At 57.1% G+C, this 14014-nt stretch overlaps 1 protein-coding gene across 1 annotated transcript; it reads left to right on the forward strand.

Moving 5' to 3' along the window:
* Positions 1-5942: 5942 nt before the first annotated feature.
* Positions 5943-12805, forward strand: LOC147913699 (uncharacterized). Its single transcript, XM_087448566.1, has 3 exons — positions 5943-5967; positions 10659-11339; positions 12012-12805. The coding sequence occupies exons 1-3, from the start codon at positions 5943-5945 to the stop codon at positions 12413-12415; spliced, it is 1110 nt and encodes a 369-aa protein (XP_087304692.1). The 3' UTR covers positions 12416-12805.
* Positions 12806-14014: the final 1209 nt, after the last annotated feature.

Here is a 14014-nt window from a genome sequence, read left to right on the forward strand (position 1 = left end):
CCTGCCACCCTGCCCCATGTCCCCACACGTCTGGATTCTGCAGACACTGACACGGTCACAGCACCTTAGACATCGATGGCTCCCCATCGCCTGCCAACCGTCCCAACTGCTTTTGGCCTCTGCCTCCTTCCTGGTGAATCTCTAATCCTCTCTCGCTGGGGCAGCTGCTGCCCTGCCCGGTCCCTCCTGCCCTCGCACCTTCCTCCTGTGCACCCTGAAGCTTCTTCTGTGGTCACCTGTCACTCTCCAGTCTCAGGAGCGGGTGTGGCCTGTGGGCTCTGAATCAACAAGAGAGAACGTCCCCCGGAAGCAGCCCTGGACCGACCATGGGCAGGCAGCCGGGGGAGAAGTACTCTGGCTCTCTCCCCTTGCGCAGGACAACGGGGGAGTGAGGTTCACATGGTTTCCCAGAATTCCCAGCAAGGTAGAGCCCTGTGGCCCACCGAGGTAACCTGCTCCTTAATTCACCTTGCTTGGGCTTCCTTCCCTTCCCCGGCTCACTTCCCACACCCCACAGGCGCTTCCTGGGATCACCTCCCAGCTAAACTCCTTCACTTGAACCCTAGCTCAGGGTCAGCTCTGGCTTAAATCCAAGCTAAGCCACCACCTCCCTCCTCTCCCGACGCACCTGTGCCCAAACCCACCTGTGCATTCAGGCCTCCGCACCAGGGCTCCCTGGGCCCCTTGTCTGGACACGCCCTGGCTCCCACGGCTGCAGTTCGAAAGCAGCGGAGCCCAGACTCAAGCCCACGTCTCCAGGATCCAAATCCACTGACATCCACTGCCTAGGCGACTTGCTAGTAACTTACTAACCACTCAAGCCTCAGTTTCCCCAGGCAGAGCGGAGGGACGATAATACCCTCCCCCCGCCGAGGGTGCTTGTAGGGGTGAGTGAAATGACGGAGTGTGAAGCCTGCCAGTGAGAATGGGGGCCCCTCCTCGGTGCTCCCCAGCCCCTGTTTATACCTCTCGCCAGCATCTATTCTGGGCCACTGGTGAGGTGGTGGGCTGAAACCTGTTGTCCCCATCAGACTGGGAGCCCCTTGAAAGCACCAATGTCCCCCTAGCCTCCAGCATGACGCCCTGCACGTAGCAGGACCCCGTGATGCCAGGGAGCAAAAGCCAGTTCCTTGTCACTCCATTCCCCAACAATTACCCCCCTGGACGCACACTGGCTTTGTCCACAGAGAGAAGAACCAGGCTCAGGGGCAGACACGTGAAAAATAACTTTTACTATTACTCCGCAGAAAGGTTCTAGGGTCAGAATCACTGGTTGGCCAGAAGCCTGGAAGTGAAACCATCACCAAATGTGAGAAAGAAAATCAGAGAACCAATTCCGCGCTGTGGCTCCGCGGGTCTGCCAGGTGTAAAGGTGAGAGAGAAGTAAGGGCTTATGGCACGGTGTGTTCCAGAAGAATTTCATTTCTCCATATAAAGGGCATCCTACATATGTGTGGCACACGTTGACTCATTCTCAAAAGAACTGAACAGCTGACTTAGAATCTATGATAACGTGGGTGTGCAGGTACTAACCAGGATGGTTCTGCTAATATTAGACGCCTCGGGACAGAAACGTTCTCAGGTGGTGCTGAGGCTCGGCTCCTGTTGGGGACTGAATCTGCGGTGCCCACAGTGGGGCTCCAGGGGTCAGGGCTGCACCTGGGGAGCCCCTGTCCTTCCCTGGCCGTTTTCCCACTTGACGTCCACACCAATCACTTTTATCGGAAGGAACCTCAAACTCCTGGAGGTCTGAGGAAGCCAGGAGCCACGGGCACCTGTGGGCCTCAAACCCACAGCTTCTGACTCCAAGAATGGTCAGGTACCCATCTCCCCGTCCTGCCTTCTCCTGAGAGAAGATCATGCTGGGAGGTGGTGTGGGGGATGCTTCCCTGAGGCTGTCGGCGCAGTGGCCACACCTCCCGAAGAAAGGCAACACGAGGCTGGTGCTCTGCCACTCCCCATGCAGGGTCCTGGAGAGCCTTCCTCTTGCCTTCCTCCCCATGAATTATTGAGAGCTGGCATTTTGGGGTCCGGCAGACCCGGGTTCAAATACAGGGCTCTCAGTATATAGGCTGGATGACTTTGGGTTAATTCACATTAGTGCACCTCGGTTTCCTCATCTGACAATGGGGCATAATGTGAATATTTCCCAGGGCTATAACGAAGAGACAATCAAATAACATTTGTAATATACCCCGTCAGTGCTGGCACTTCAAAGTCTTCTACAAGTGCTAGTTCTAGTCCCCTCTCCTGCCCAGCCGCCACCTTGCCAGTTCTCATCCTCTGCCCCAGCCCAGTCTGCATCTCTGTTCACCCATTTTAGGGCTGATCACGTGGGGGAACAGAAGTGTTCACTGGGGCTGAGGCAGAAGGACAGAACTGGAGATCTGCTGTACAACAGAGGACCTACAGTTAGCAATACTGTATTGTATGCTTAAAATTCTGCCAAGAGGATAGATCTTATGTTAAGTAGTCTTACCCCACAAAAAAATTAAGTTAAAAAAAGTAAAATTAAAGTCAAAAAATAAAGGAAGCGAGGGGAAACTTCTGGAGTTGAAGGATAAATTCATGGCCTTGATTATGGTGACGGTCTCATGGGTGTGCACTTATCTCCAAACTCATCAAGTTGTACGCATTATATATGTACAGCTTTTTGTATGCCAACCACACCGCAATAATGTGCTTTCTCTGGTTTGGAATTCTGCCTTTGAAAATTGTGCTGTTGTTTTCAAGGGAGGTAAGAAAATGTATTGGGGAATAGAAAAGCAATTTCCAAAAAGTCTTTTTGACCCTGAACCTGTAATAACATCAGGATGGAGACCCAACTAGAAGGGGAGGTGGCCAGAGGTGGTGGAGACGTCCTGGGTTTGGAATCAGACGGCCCCGGGTTTGAATCCTGACCCCAGCCCACACTGGCCTAGACCTGGGACAAGTTATTAGCTTCTCTGGGCTTCCTTTAGAAAAAGTGGGTAATGACATGTGCCTCTCAGGTGGGCAGGAGGCCTGGGATGTACCTAAATGACAATGCGGCAAATAGTCTAGTTAGCCTGGGGTGGGCACATATGGTGATGGGTAACCAATCCGAATTGGTTTCTTTCCTCATCCTCTCCCTCTTCAAATACGCAGGGAGCCTCAGCCTGGGACCAGAGCCTCAGAACCTCCATCTCATAAGCCTCAGAACCTTCCCCATCCTGTAAAGGGGCACTACCCTGCCCCGTGGGCGTTCACTCAGCCTCCAGAGCAGACTTGTTTGTCTTTGAAGGGATTTTGGGTTGCAAGAACAATCTGGTCTCCAGTTGATTGTCAATATATAACCCATAACCCAGAAGACTTGTTTTTCCTCTTTAGCTGACCTATCGATAGGTATACAGTTTAGAAATGATATTGTGGATAAAGGTGAACTTCTGCGAAGAAAAGCTTTGAGACTTCTGGGGATAACTGTATTTGAAACAAAAATGTAAAAGTGTAGTCAACTCATGTGTGGCTGATATAAACGAGGGGGACCCAGGAGGCGGAGCTCCCCTGACCTTGTATAAGGGCTTCCCGTTGAGTGTTGGTGCAGGAGGGGCCTTTACAGGTCAGAGAGGGGCAGTGCCACCCGAGGACCCCCCAAGGGGCGGGCCAAGTGAGGGCCGGCCAAGGCCTCCTCTAGGCCCGGGCACCGCCTCTCCTTCTCCGACCAGTGGAGGGTTCCAGAGTGTGCTGACGAGCATCCATCTTCTTCCATTTATAAATCAGGTGAAATGTGTTGCTTCAGAAGAGAGGGTGGGGGGTGGGGTGGGAGGCAAAGGAGCAGAATCCACCCCAAATTAGCAAAAAGCCCAAACTATAGCATGTTCATAGCTCCGAGGCACAACACACAGGGCTAGATACACAGATCAGGAACAGGGACTCAGAACAAAAATGAGGTCCATTGGTGGGACTGGCACGGTGTTGGTGCAGGAGGGGGCCTGGCACGGTGTCGGTGCTTAATAAATACACCGTGAGTGAATGAAAGCGAACGAATGAAAACTGAGTGTCCACTGAGCCTCAATAGGCAGTTGGCCCCTCAGAGAGAAGAGCTCCTGACAGCCTGTTGCGGTTGACTTGTATCTCCCCAAATTCATTCGTTGGAGTCTTAACCCCCAGTTCCTCAGACTGTGACCTTATTTGGAAATAGGGTCTTTACAAAGGTCATCAAGTTAAAAAGATGTCATTAGGGTGGCCCCTAATCCAATATGACTGGTGTCCTTATAAAAGGGAAAATGTGGACACAGAGACAGCACAGAGGAAGAACGCCTTGTGAAGATGAAGGCAGAGACCAGGGTGAAGGCCAAGATCGCCAGCAAACCCCTGGAAGACAGGAGGGAGGCCTGGAACAGATTGTCCCTCACAGCCTCAGAAGGAACGGGCCCTGCCGACACCTTGATCTCGGATTTCCAGCCTCCAGTTTGCCAGAAAATAAGGTTCTGTTGTTTAAGCTTTTTAATAGTCCCAGGACACTCCCAGATAGGTCCTGAAGTTTCGACTTCCGCTCTGAACCAGTCACAGGCTGTCACTCACACTCACATGAGCAGGGCTCCAGCCAATCAGAGTTGCCAGATTCCTCTCCACGCAAGGCAAGGTGGGAGGAGTTACATGGGTGCCTCTAGTGGACAGACACTCAACCGAGGACCTTCCTTTTTGGAGACCATTTTGCTTGGTGGGATACCAGCACTTTCAGGAAAATAAAAAGTATTAAGTGTCTGTGCTCAGAGGAGAGGCCCTGAATCCTGCGGGCGAGTAAGTTCTGTCCGGTGCCTGCAGGAGGGGATGGGCGGCCCTGCCTTGGGTGCCTCAGCCAGGGTCCAGGGGTAGGGGCTGTGCTGGGATGGACAGATGTCCTGAGCTCCAGTTCCTGGTGCCCCAGGTCACGTCCAGGTGACCATGAGTGGGTCTGTTAGCTTTTCTGTGCCTCAGTTTCCTCACTTGTAGCAGGACAATAATAACTCCAACCCTCCCAGGCCTCTGGGAGCTGCTGCATAGATGGAATCAGTTAGACTCTCAGAGGACCAGTGCGGTGGAGTTGATGACGGAAATCACGCGTTTCAAAACGTGCAGACCACGTGCATGATCCCTTACCTTCAGTTCTAAAGCCCCAAACGTCCTGAGTTTTTTCTCCGTAAGTTTGATGCTCACACTCATTTGGCAGCAAACCCTGACCCGAACCGATACGAGGCTGTTCAGTGGCTCTCGTTCCACTTCTGGTGAGTGTTCATACGTTCGGCTGTGGAAATATCAAGGTGTTTGATTATTGAGTAATGCGCTGACCCCGCTGGAGAGGTCAGGGAATGTTTGGTACACGCATCCTGTGGCTTTTCTAAAACCTGAGAAATTCTGGGCCACTATGGATCTGAATATTCCCAGCCCCGTGCTGGGCGCTCGATACATATCGTGCTCTCTTCTCCTGAGGAGACACAGGAGCGACGGTCAGGGAAGCTCCTGCAAGGCTGCAGAGCGGCGGGGCAGTGGGACCAGGAGTCCAGTCTCTGCGAGTCAGTCTACTCATCACAGTGGAGGGCTCGAGCTGTGTGTGGGTTTCCTGGGGCTGCCATGACGAAGTACCACGGACTAGGGGCTTAAAAGAACAGAAGTGTATTCTTGCACAGTATGGAGGCCAGAAGTCCTAAATCGAGATGTTGGCAGGGCTGGCTCCCTCTGGAGAATCTTCCCAGGCCTCTCTCCCAGCTTCTGGTGGCTCCAACAATCCTTAGCATTCCTCAACTTATAGACTCCAACCTCTGCTCTGCCAGCGCACGGCATTCTTGCTGTGTGTGTCTGTGTCTCTCCTCTTCTTATAAGGATGCCAGTCACATTGGATTTAGGACCCACTCTGATCCAGTACGACCTCATTTTAACTAATTACATGAAGTGTATGTGATATGGGGCCTGAGAGAGGAGAGATTGATTTCAGGAGCCGATGGATGGCGCTGCTGCCCTGTGTGGCTGGTGAGCTCAGGTTAGGGCATGTTGAGCTGAGGTGCCCAGCGACATCCAAGGAGATGTTCAGGGGGCAACTGGGTTACAGGCCTGAGCCTGTCGGTGTCTGGCAGATGTCTCTCAGATATACTGTGCAGCCTCTGAGCCGGTGGGCAAGTGACTGGACAGGGCCTGGCCACCCATTTTGCAGGAAGCAGAGTGACAGTCTGTGATGCTGCAGTTGGTCCTATGGCTCGACCCTGGTGGAACCTGAGTCCCCTACACCAGTGTCCCCGGCTCCAGACAGTGCCATTCCCAACCTCCGGCCACTGCTCTAGACCAAAGGGCCCTTGGTCTATGGCCAGGGTAAGACAAAGTAGAGTTTTGGCAAGACAGCAGGCTCTGGAGTTTTGAAACTGGAGGGTGAATTCTGTCTCCATCCCTACCACTGGCTGACCATATAATTCATCATCCAAGCTGGGACACATTGGAGAGTAAAAGAAGGCACATTAAATATTACCTAGGACAACAGGCATAAACAAGACTGTCCTGGGCCCCTGACATGTGTGGATGCCCCATAGCTGTGCAGCTTGGGAAAGTTACTGAATCACTTTGAGCCTCAGTATTCTCATCTGTAAAGTGGGGACAATTGTACTCACCTCCATAGGATCAAATAAAATAAAGAATGCCTTCAACAGAGGGCAGAGGGAAGGCTCGCTATAAATATACCTACAAGAGTAACACTAACAGAAAGTCAAATTTATTCCCTCCCTGAAAGCTCACTCATATGGGTGTACCACACACCAGACATTCAAGCCCCCTCCTGCCACAGCCCCTGCACTTCCTCTGTGCTCAGGATGTGCTGGCCCCAGGGATCTGCACCTGCCTCCCCTCTTCTCCTCCAGGCCAGATATGGGCACCTCTCTCCTGGATCGTGGCCTCCACCTCCCAGCTGACTCCCACCTTCCCCTGCATCCTTCCCATCACCATGCAGTCATCTCAGAGCACAGACCTGATCATGTCGCACACACCTGTGCAGAAACCTTGGGCAGGTTCCCTCTCCCCGGATAATGCATTTTACTCCGCAGCCTGGCATTCTAGACCATGTAGTCTGGTCCCACCATCTTTTCTGTCCTACTTCTCTCCACAGTGACCCACTGCAGGTCCCCTGAGGCAGCCTGCCTCAGGACGTTGGCTTATGCCACTTCCTTAGCCAGAATATCCTTCCCTGTCTTTGGAAACCAATCCATCCTTCAGCCAACTTCCAAAAGTAGAAGAGCCTAAACACCTGCCCAGGTCTCCTCCACCTCAGTCTGTGCATCCACGCCAAGTCAAGCTAGTGTCCTGAGCCTCGGTCCTCCAAACTGTAAAATGGGGGCACCGACCTCCCTCCTGGGACTCTGGCGAGGGTCAGTGAGATCACAGATATGGAGAATGCCTTGTGAATGGTAAAACCCGGAACCAAGGGCGTTATTACCTTTTCAAAGCTCTGTTCAAATGATTTCTTGACAAGCCCCTCTCGGACCACCCCTCCCAAAATGAACTTTCCTCTCCTGTTCTCCCATTGCTCTCACTCTGTTCTGTTTTTAATGCAGGCCCCCCCGAATTATAGTTCCTCATGTCTGTACTTTCTCTGCCAGAGCCCCCACTACACCTTGGTGTCCCAGGGCCTGGGACCCTTCTGACTGGATGTGAGTCACATAGCAACTGGTGTAGGGCCTTGTACACCACAGGTGCATACTGAATGCTTACTGAGCTTCTTTTGAAGTCCTTTTTCAAGATTCATCTTGGCCTTTTGTAGGAACCTTTCACATGGGGGAGGAACCGAAGACCGATTCTTGAGTCTGAGAATATTCGCTGCTCTTTTTGGTTCTTTCCAGCGCACTAGGGCTTTCGTAGGCATGACTCATTCATCCTCACCAGAACCCTGTGGCATGATAGCTATTGCTATTCCCCTTCTTAGCCAGGGGGTCCTTCGAAAACAAAGGCAAATTAAAGCGTGAAGTCTCTTTTTGAGGTGCAGTCCTAGGGCGCAGGAGTGAGGGGACAGGGCCAGAAGGAAAGCGACATCAAGGTGACGGATTACCGGGCTGTCCACTGCTGTTTGCGGGGTATGTGGGCTGTGTTACAGAGCATTCCATCCAGCCAAGGAAGGGAGCGATATTGATTTGCTGGCTCCTTCCGGAATCCTGTTTCTAGTTGGTCCAAGTTCATTGGATGAAGCCCTACCTAACTCCCCCGGAATTCTGAGTTGTGTTACTCAACCCCTTGGCCGGCCACAAAGCTTCACTCAGAAACCAGAAGAGCGGGGAACAGCCGGGGTCCCTGTGGGTCCACAGGGTTGGACGGGTGCTAGAGCCCTGCAGCGCCCCCTCCGGCAGCCATACTGAAGGATGGCCCGCACCTCGGGGCCTGTTAGGCCAGTGAGGGACTGCGACTGGGGCTCTCCACTGAGCAAGTAGCCAATGTCTGGGGCCTGGAGGAGCTGAGTGGGTCTGGGGGTAATTGTAGTTGGTTGGATAATTCCCATTTTACATCTGAAGAAAGGGAGGCTAGGAGACGTGGAGTAACTCGCCCAAGGTCACGAGGCTGTTAAGGGGTGGACCCAAGTCTCAAACCCAGACATTCAAGCTTCAATCCAGGGCCCCTGTCCACCTGACCACAATGCAGGGGAAGAGAAATGTGGATGCTGGAATGAACTGTAGGCACTGCTCATTGCTAGGGCCATTATTAATAGCCCCCCCTTTCCAAAAATGGAATGTATTTCTCTTTTAGCATTCATTCATTCATTCACCCCCTCACTCACTTATTCATCCTCTAAGCACCTACTTGGCCCTGGGTACACCGTGCCTTCCTTCCGCATACATATACCGTGCTCTGCCCAGAGGCCAGGCTCAGAGTCAGCTCAGGCTCCCGTGGGGAGGAAAAGTTACCTTTATTATGGGACAGAATGCCCCCATGCGAAGTAAGCTCTGCGTGGTGTGGCAAGTCTCCAGGGGAGGAGTAAGGAATTTACACGAGGAAATTAGAGGAAGCTTCCCAGAAAAGGTGGCATTTGAAGTGAATCTTGGAGGATGAAGAGGATTTTAAAAACGTGAGTTACGAGAGAAAGGGCATTCCAGATGGAGGCCACAGCACGGGCCACAGGAGGGCAGCTGGAGTGCAGGATGCGCTCAGAGGAAAGTACATGGGCGGCAGCAGCACCGGGCTCCCCGAGCATCTGCTTACAAGAGCTACAGCTCGGTTTTCCTCCACATACCCGGTTCCCCCATCGTCAGAGGGCACCCCAGCCCCTGGCGTTTGTTGCTTGCTCAGGAATTAGGTGGCTGTGAAAGCAATAGAGGGGCATGTAGATGATCACGACTGTAACCCGAATTAATTACAGAAACTTGCAGACAACACTGTAACATCTCTACAGTGTGAGCCGCTCTCCTCCAGCCAGCCTCTGCCTGAGTCTGTGTGAGTCATGGACGACCCGAATATCCTCTCTGTTGATTTAATTATATACATGGCCAAGGAAATTATTATGAATTTTTACCAAAAAGCCAGTGACATTTACAGAGATTACAGTAGGAATCCTCTTGCATGCTCTCTCTCTCTGGCTCTCCAAACACTGGTCCCCTGGGCAGTCCACTTTACCAGACTGGTGTCCAGGCCAGCAAAGCACTAAGTACGGGGGACACCATCCTGAGTTGGGCTGAAGCCGGAGTGGAAGGAGCCAGAGTCTCCTCAGGGCACCCAGAATCACCCTTCAGTTTTGCATTTGGTGAGCCCTGCTTCCTCCTGGTTTGTGCTAGACCAAACTGATCATGACCACTTAGAACATGTGTTAGTTTTACTCTGATAACAAAGCTCACAAATTAACCAGCGATCCCTTGCTGAGTGCTTCCTAAAGTCTGGGTGCTGGGGTCAGGGATGAGAGCCCCCGGTGTTTGAGGGGTCCCCACAGACAAACATCTAAGTCACTGTGGCAAATGCCCTAATAGAGGCCAGAACAACATTGGAGTCCTCACCTGAAAAGAAAATGCCAACAACTTCTGCTGACAACAGAAGTAATGTGTGGCATGTTGGCACGTGTTGAAAGGGGCCTTTGCCGATTGTGTGTGCCTGGGTAATTTTTGTGCTGTGGAGGAAGATGAAGTTATAATGACTTATCAGTTTAAACGTTTACTTCGAAATAAGATCGCACCGTTTCTCTCCAGCATCTTTCAAACATACCAGCACTTTACCAACGCTACTGGAGCAGAAAGCATTCCGACCTTAATTGACGAGGATGGTGACTCCACTTCGGTAATATCCACTCGGAGACATTAACCTCCTGGCTGGGAATTTTGAAATGCGATCTCCGCAGCTGTAGTTATAATTGTTTTATGTCACATTGACCGGGCACGTTTACAATTTTTAACAACTGTCTTAAAAAGTCCAGTGACATCTGTTGAGAGTTTAATTGTGAATGTAAAAAAAAAAATCATTAAAGGAACAGTCAAGAGATCGGTTTTCACACTGTTGAAACAACACGGTGGCCATCAGGCGGTGAGGAATCTGGAGACAGGACTCATTTCATCTCCCAAGTCGCAGCGCTAGGGCACAGGGAGGCAGGAGGGGATGCAGGCAATTTAAATAAAGTGGGAGAGGGAGAGGGAGAAGGGGAAGAGAGGGAGCAGCGAGAGCCAGAGCAGAAAAGAGATGAAAAAATGGACATTTTTCCCTCCACCGGAAAGTATTTATCACCCGAGACTTAGGCCGGGCGCCCCGCTTTGGCTGGGGAGGGGGCGGAGGGAGGAGGAGCGCCCGGCCCGAGCGGCCCCGGGCTGGCCGCCCCAAGCGGCGGGCCGGCGAGTTGGCGCCCCTCCGCGCGGCCGCTTTTGTTCTCCGCTCGGGGCGCCGGGCCGCGGCGCGGCGGCAGTGCGCACGCGCGCGCGGGGCGGGGGCGGGGCCCGCTCCATCCGGGCACTGCCGAATTACCATCGTGCCGAGGCACAACTTTGCCGAGGCCCAGCGAGATCCAGGCGCGCGCGCCGGAGGAAATATAGTCCCTGCCGGCGGGCGGGCGCGCGCGGGGCTGCGCGGGGCTCCCGGCGCCGGGGGGCCATGCGCCGGGCCGCGCCGGCAGCCCGGGGACCCGGCGCAACTTGCCGGGCAGCCTGAGGAGTTGGGCGGCCGCGGCGCCCGGCCTCCTTTCTTCCCCCTCGCCAGACCCCCCTCCCTTTCGGCCGTGGGGGAGGGGGCTCGCGTCCCCCCGGCCCGGAGACCCGGTGCGCGCCCGCCCGCTCCCGCCCCCGCGGAGCCGCGCAACTTCCCGGGAGCCGGGGCCAAAGTGAGCGAAAAGTGCTGCCCAAGTTCCCGGGATGGAGCTGCAGAGCCGGCCCGAGGCGCTCGCCGTGGAACTCGCGCGCCACCAGGTAGGCGGTGGGGGCTCCAGGGACCCGAGCCCGGCGTCCTCGTCCTCGTCGCAGGATCTGCATGGCTGGAGGTGTCCGGAGGGGGCCCTCCTCGAGCCTGCCTCGGGGTGGGAGGACTGTGCACACGCACGGACCGCCTCTGCGCTCCCCCTCCGCCCCCCTCTCCTGCAATCCTGCACAGTGTGGGGGTCGGGGGCCCGTGGGACCAGAGCCCGGCGTCTTCTCATTCTCGACGCAGGGTCTGCAGGGCTGAGGGTGCCGGGAGGGGACCCCTTCGTGAGCCTGCCCCGGGGTGTGCGTGTGAGTGTGTGCGCCGACCCCCTCCGGCCCCCGTGCAATCCTGCACAGTTTGCAAAAGTAGTTTTGGCGATGGTTGCTCGGGCGAGCGGCGGCGCGGCGGCCGGAGCCCGAGCGGTATTGCGGCGTGCGCGTGTGTGTGTTGGGGAGATTAGGACGCGACTTGAATATTTATGAGCTTTGCTCGACACGGACTCGCCGTGTTTACTTGGCTCTTTGTTCCTCCCCCCTCCCCCGGCACACACTCACTCGCACACGCACCCCGGCCGGGAACTTGGGGCGCGCTGCGGGCGGGGGGCTGCGGCCCGCGGGCTGCCCGGCGCACTGGAGCCCCCGGGGCCGCCGGCCTGAGCCCGCTCCTCCGTGTTTCCGCAGGACGGCGACCTCAAGAAGCGGCTCCACGAGAGGCAGCCGCGGATCGCCGCGCTCGGCGACAAACAAGTAAGCGAGCTGGAGCTGTCCCCCACCCCGCGCTGCGGGAGGAGGGTCGCCGGGCACTTGGGCAGCACCCTAAAAAGTGCCGGCCTCGGCGCCGCACGCTCAGACGCCCAAAGGAGTCTGTCTCCAGCCTCCAAGTTACCCGCCCCTCCTTTTCTGGAAAGAAAGAGCCGGGTGCTCGGAGGCCGAGCGGGGAGAGCGCGGCTCCGGCGGTGGTCGAAGGAGAGAGGCTGCACTTAAAAGGCGGCGAGCAGCCCGGCGTCCATTGTGAGTTGGTGGACATGTTTTTGGAATGTGGAAATTTCTCCCGGCTCCATGTCCCCCCCTTCACGCCCGTGTGAGGGTGGGGGTAGATAGAGGGTGGCGGTAATTCGGGCCTGGACACCAAACTCCTTGGAAGCGGTGTCTGGGTTCCACTGCAAATCTTATTTAAAGAATCGTTCCTCTGGGCTCGCCCCTCCCCTCCACTTCTCCAGCATCACTTTTTATTCTTGGAACCTGACGCCAGCTCCCGGGAACAAAAGAAGGGCGCCCCCAGGACCCCCCAGTTCTGCCCCAACTTTGATCTCCGCGCGTCAGGTGTCGATTGGGACACACCGGAGGCTCCTCGCGGTGGGGGGCCCGGCCGCCGACCCCCTTCCGGGCCCCTCGGGGAGGAAAAGTTGTCCATTGTGACTTAGTTGCGCTGAGCTCAGCGCTCAGGGTTTCAGCACCACGAACAGATGCCGCCGCCGGAGCGCGGCCGGCCGCGCGCCCCCGCCCCTCTCCCCCGCCCCTCCGCCCCCTTCCCCGCACACGCACTCCGCCCTCCCCGCCCCTCCCCCGCCCCTCCCCGCACACGCACTCCTGCCCCTCCCCGCCCCTCCCTCCCCCGCCCCTCCCCGCACACGCACTCCCGCCCTCCCCCCCTCCTGCACTCCCGCCCCTCCCCGCCCCTCCTCCGCCCCCTTCCCCGCACACGCACTCCCGCCCCTCCCCCGCCCCTCCCCCGCCCCTTCCCCGTACACGCACTCCGCCCCTCCCCGCCCCTCCCTCGCCCCTCCCCGCACACGCACTCCTGCCCCCTTCCCGGCACACGCACTCCCGCCCTCCCCGCCCCCTCCCGCACACGCACTCCCGCCCCTCCCCGCCCCCTCCCCGCACTCCCGCCCCTCTCCCGCGCCGCCCCCAGCCCAGAACTTTGAGCGGCGCAGCCAATGGCGCTCTCGGGGCTCCGAGGCGGGCGGGGGCGCCGGCGCCCGCCCCGCGGCCCTCCTCCTCCCGCGCCCGCCCCGCGGCCCCTCCTCCCCGCGCCCGCCCCGCGGGCCCCTCCCCTCCCCGCGCCCGCCCCGCGGGCCCGCCGGCCGTCGATCGCGCTTCCTTCGGATGCCGGCCGCCGTGAGCACCAAACTTGGACAGCGCCCGCCCCCGCCCCGCCCCGGCCGCGGAGCAGGTCCCCTTCCTCCTCCCCCACTCCGGGCCGGGCGGCCGGATCCGGTGCCCCCTCCACGGAGGAATTCTCGGAGGGGGGGAGACGAGATGGGCGGGGATGGCGGCGACCCTGGAGAGGAGAACTGGGAGGCCGGGTGTCCTCGTCGAGTCTTTAAAGTTGACAAGTGGTGGGAGGGGGCGTGCGGGAGAGGAGGGGGCCGGGGTTGCGGAAGGAAAGATGGCTGTTCCCGCGGGTCCGCGCCTGGCCGGGGGCGCCTGCCTGGACACGCGTTCACCCGTCTCTGGCGGTGTCGCGGCCCCCCTCCCAGGCCGCGCGCCCCCCGTCCAGGGGTGGAAGCTTCCATTCCCACCGGAGGGGGGCCCGGCGCGCCCCCGTCCAGGGGTGGAAGCTTCCATTCCCGCCGGAGGGGGGCCCGGCGCGCCCCCGTCCAGGGGTGGAAGCTTCCATTCCCGCCGGAGGGGGGCCCGGCGCGCGGCCCCGGCGAAGTCGGGGAGTTCGCGGGGGGAGG

Source organism: Ceratotherium simum, chromosome 25 (genome assembly GCF_057802395.1).
Source record: "Ceratotherium simum simum isolate JZ-2026a chromosome 25, ASM5780239v1, whole genome shotgun sequence".
Taxonomy (NCBI): Eukaryota; Metazoa; Chordata; class Mammalia; order Perissodactyla; family Rhinocerotidae; genus Ceratotherium; species Ceratotherium simum.

What these genes read in the sequence shown, in the direction of transcription:
- LOC147913699 (XM_087448566.1), top strand. Translation starts at nt 5,943, where the DNA reads ATGGCGCTGCTGCCCTGTGTGGCTG. An exon ending in GCTGCTGCCCTGTGTGGCTG is followed by an intron (nt 5,968 to 10,658) that starts GTGAGCTCAGGT and finishes TCCACCGGAAAG; the next exon opens with TATTTATCACCCGAGACTTA. An exon ending in TGGAACTCGCGCGCCACCAG is followed by an intron (nt 11,340 to 12,011) that starts GTAGGCGGTGGG and finishes GTGTTTCCGCAG; the next exon opens with GACGGCGACCTCAAGAAGCG.